Source organism: Condylura cristata, unplaced genomic scaffold, assembly GCF_000260355.1.
Source record: "Condylura cristata isolate star-nosed mole 26May11 unplaced genomic scaffold, ConCri1.0 scaffold00030, whole genome shotgun sequence".
In the NCBI taxonomy this organism is placed as follows: Eukaryota; Metazoa; Chordata; class Mammalia; order Eulipotyphla; family Talpidae; genus Condylura; species Condylura cristata.
Genome location: NW_004567131.1, coordinates 23,636,907 through 23,641,415, shown reverse-complemented (window position 1 = coordinate 23,641,415; position 4,509 = coordinate 23,636,907). Strand labels below are relative to the sequence as shown.

General features: G+C 37.8%; 1 protein-coding gene across 1 annotated transcript in view; it reads right to left on the bottom strand.

The window, feature by feature from the left end:
* Positions 1–1,825: 1,825 nt before the first annotated feature.
* The window catches only part of LOC101634876 (sperm-associated antigen 6-like), a 19,397-nt gene continuing 16,713 nt past the window's right edge, over positions 1,826–4,509 (bottom strand). The window contains exons 4-5 of the mRNA XM_012731250.1: positions 2,284–2,489; positions 1,826–1,875 (exon numbers count right to left, since the gene is read on the bottom strand). Of these exons, the coding sequence (XP_012586704.1) occupies positions 2,445–2,489 (45 nt within the window). The 3' untranslated portion in view covers positions 1,826–1,875; positions 2,284–2,444. The remainder of the gene's footprint in view (positions 1,876–2,283; positions 2,490–4,509) is intronic.

Genomic DNA, 4,509 nt, shown 5'->3' with positions numbered 1-4,509 from the left:
GCTGTAAAGAACAATTTCCTAAAGAGACCTGCACTATTTCTCCACTAGCCAGCTTTCCACTATGCCTGCCAACACAAAGATCAGACCTGTCGGAAACAAGTTCCCAGAAAGTTCCTACCTCTGGGATGTACCAAGATTGATGAAGCAGGAGGAAAAGAAGGCAACTGTCTCCACTCCACTGTTAAAACTCAGACTTAGTGGCCCCTAGGTTGTTACGATTAGCAAATGTGACAGAGAACATGAATGTGCTTCGAGAGTGATATCGAGTTACTTAAATTTAAGATGTTGTTATTAGTCTTTACAGTACATGTGGGAAAAGGAAAGAACAATTCAGTCATGTATGGTTTGCCTCAAGTTGCTTGCTGGCCCATGGCCTTCATAAGAGAAAGGCCAACATGATAGGAGAGGCCAGCGGCAACCCCAGGCAAAGCAGGAGAGGCTCCTAGTGGTTTTGGGTAAGAAATATAGGAAACAGGAGCAACTGCTGCTTCTGTCATCATGCTTCCTGTGCGTGAGCTTTCTGACTCCCCACAGAGGAACCTGGAGTCGAAGGTTGTGCTACTGTCCCCAGTGTGGCCCTTCAGAAAGCGGCCCCAATTCTCGGTCACCACAGCCTCGGGTAGTAGAAGAGCAGGACAAAAAGAGAGTGAAGAAAATAAAGATCTGAGACCCCTCTTTTATTCTGGGGACTATGTAGGTTTAACATACAACAGCATGCTTCCATGCTGACAAGAAAGCTCCTGTTGAGAGGGTTGCCAGAGGCACTGTAAGCACACAGTCTACCAAGCATTCTTCAGGAGATCAGTATTTACCCATTCAACAAATATTTTTGAGCACTAGCAATAGACCTGGGCTCTACTATAGGGTGGATTAATACAAGTTGCAAATTAAAATAGGGCCAAAAACACACATCACAGATACAAAGTGTTTACTATTTGACATGTGCTCAGAATTTCTTGCATCTAAGAAAAAAAATAAGTTCATCACAGCTGAAGGAAGTAGAAAAAGGGATGCTCTAACAACTGTCATCTCCTGCCCAAGTGACAGGAAAGAGAAGCATGTATAGGCCTCTCAGGATAACGCAAATGACTGACAGGCACCTCATTTGCAGCAGTTGTTTCAAATTAAGGTATGTGCTACATGTTTGTAAATGTGTGCAAGGGCTTGAAGACAAACAGATAACTTAGTATTTAAATACAGGAAGTCATACTCAAAGAAGCGGCTATTTTGTTGATAACACTGAAAGAACTTTAAATTTCCAAAAAATAAACCTATTTCAAGTATAGCTTTCACAACCTGTCACAAACACTGACAATAAATTCTTCAGGAAATTGTTTCACTCTGCTCAGGTCTCTATTACACTCTGTGAGAGTATTAACCTGTGGGTCTATCTGGAAATATGTCAGTGCAATAAATAGAAGAAAACAAAACTAGAACAAACCTTGGAAATGATCACTGCCATGGCTAAGTTCTCAGAATGAGCCGCAACGTAACCCAGCATCATGATGCCAGGCAGCCTGATGTTTCCTTTGCAGGACCCGATACAGTCAATCATGGCGGCAACTCCTCCAGCATTGACAATCAACTGTGATAGCTAAGAAAAGAGGAGGAGCCTGGATCACTGTGATCTTAACATGTAAGATCATCTTTAAATTTTTCTTTAATGTTGCCAAGGATTTTTAATTAGGAACTAAAAACATTTGGTAAAGTTTGAACTTTCATTTAGTGAAATTAATGTGCTAACTACAACCCTGCTACTTTGAAAGCACAAATATGCTACTCACCTGGATGAGCTTCACTCTGGTTGTTTTTCATGTAGAGATGGCAAGACTTTTTAATCTATTATAATGGGTATCAAAGTTCCTCAACTACACACTAAAATTACAAAAAAAATTTTTTTTAGTGAGGTATCATTGTTTTACATCCTTGCTGGTATTCCCCCTCAGGTGAGGTCTCCCACCACCGAAATGCCCAAGGCCCTCCACCAGTCACTGTGTTCTCCCCCACCCCCCCAAGATTACATACTTTAATGAGTCATGTAAATACTGGTACTACTCTAGTTTTGAACATGGCACAGATTTCCTCATGTGCAGCTTTATCCTCCAATCCTTATAGCATGCTTTCCACATACTCAAAGGCCAAATACTTAATAATTCCTATCTGTTTTCAGTGATAACTTAGGAATGATATTTAAATGTGAACTTTATAATCCTTGCACATGTCCATTTTCTTAGATTATAAAAAGCCTGGCTTGTTTGCTTGCTTAACTTTATTTTTACATACCTTCAACTTCGCGTCGGGGTTCAGGATCATCTGGGCTAAGTGAGCAACAGCGCCTGCGTCCACCACAGTCTGTGCTAACTCCGGAGAATGCTTTGAAATATCACTGAGCGTGGAAGCAGCAATCCTTTTCAAAGCAATTTCTGGCTCCTGGATACAAAGTACTAAAAGAGGAACAGCTCCCGCATCCACCACAGCTTGTGACAGTTCTGTGGGTCCAAGAAAAGTAATTAAGTGAGTTCGGGTGACTGACCCTTGTGCAAGCCATTTTTCACCCTGACAGATACAGCAAAGAAAAAAGGGAGGGTGTACTTCACTGTCTCCACATCTGCATTTCAAATCAGCCTTCCTGGTTTCATAAACCATGTGGACCAATCCTGAGCTGAAAAGCACACAGCCCAATAGATGGACCCCATTTACATGGGCACATTTGAGGTAGATTAGGCTGAAATGGCTTGTTATTCTTCTTTTTTTTTTTAAAGAGAGTAAGCAGATGTCAGCTGTTTAAGCTCTGACAATTCTGCACTTCTCAATAGGCAAGTATTTTATGCATGGTTTACAATAACAGAGAAAATTAAATGCCAAAATTTACCAACCACACTAATTAGGCAGTATTCTGTGCTATTTCCATGAGTAAACACTAACATGGATCTTGTGTCAATAATGTCAATTTTTTAATTTCTTTTCATTGTATAATACTTCTAAAAGACTTTTTAACTTTATACACAATAAAAGGTAATTTCATTGTATATGTAAAAACACTTTCAAAAAGGAGGTTGAATATTGAACAAATTACAATTAAACAGATAGTTAATATTTAAAGGAATATATAATGTTTAACCATTTGTCCAAAAATAATAGCTATGAAAAGAATATTCTTTAAATTATAGAGAATGGGAAGTAGACACACATATTATGTAAAAAATGCCTTTTGAAAAGCATTAAATGCCACACATAGTCACAGATTCTCTTTTTATATTCAGGGCCTATGTCACTGATTTACCTATACCCATTTCTATAATCTCTTCCTTTCAAATTCGGTGTTTTTACAGATGTTTACCTCCTTGAAAATTTGTTTTAAAACTCATGCTAAGACAAATATTCAGCATCATTTAAAGTCCTTAATTTAAAGAAAACATGGTGTCTAATATTTCAAAAGATTGGCATATCATATTTTAGCAAAGATGTTTCAATTTTAAAAAGTGTATTGCCAAATATGAAATATAATGGGAAGTTAATATGTTATCTCAAGAAGCAGAGACAGTCAAATGGAATTTTGTCAAATAAAAATTAACAAGACAGCAGCAGCAGACCGGTTTATCAATCCCAGGAAGCATCTCTAGGATTCTGTTGTACTTGCCTGAAAAACAGAGAGACAGCAGGCAAATCAGACGATCACTAATTCTCTTTCCCACTATCCACCCAAGGGAAATTGGAAGAAAACCTGAGTGTGATATGATGTGTCAGTTCTGGTTATAAATTTCATATTTTATGTTATTAATGTGCTACTTGCTAACTTTATTCAGTCCCAGTATTACAGATATCATGTATAAGATCAAGTTAATATGTAAAGGTATATATTTATATTTTTAGAAAACCTGGAAAACATAAATGGAAAGGACATTTTGTTTCAACAAAATGTGAGGACTAATTCATCTATTTATGTATTTTCACTTTTTTGTATAGTTACAAGTAAAGAATATGCAGTATACTATAAATATTTAGAAATACTATAAATAAAGACTTAGGGATATTATTTTAAACTTCAATTACCTAGGAATGTTCAAAATTTACCTTTCCTTGATTATCAAAACGCCATGCCCTCCTTTCCCTGAATATTATAATGCTAATAATGAAACAAACTGTTCTTTCTTCTTGTTACCCAACCCCATCCAGGTCCGAGGCTGTTTCCATTCTCCCTAAAACAGTGATGTGGGAATGTTAGGGGTAGCAGCAGGGAGAGATCTGTGGTGAAGGTAATGAGGCTTCTAGGGATCTGGGCTGGGCTTAGCAATTTTGTCTTGCAATTTCATGTTCACCTCTCTCTAGATAGATGATCGTATCAAACCAGAACCTGAACCTGGTACACACTATTATTAATAAATAACACTGTCCTACTTTCATACATATGTGAAGTATAAAAGGGCGTACATACAGGTGAAAATACAACAGGACCAAATAATCCACACCTATATTACACATCTACAGGTTAGCCACTTCATCTGCCTC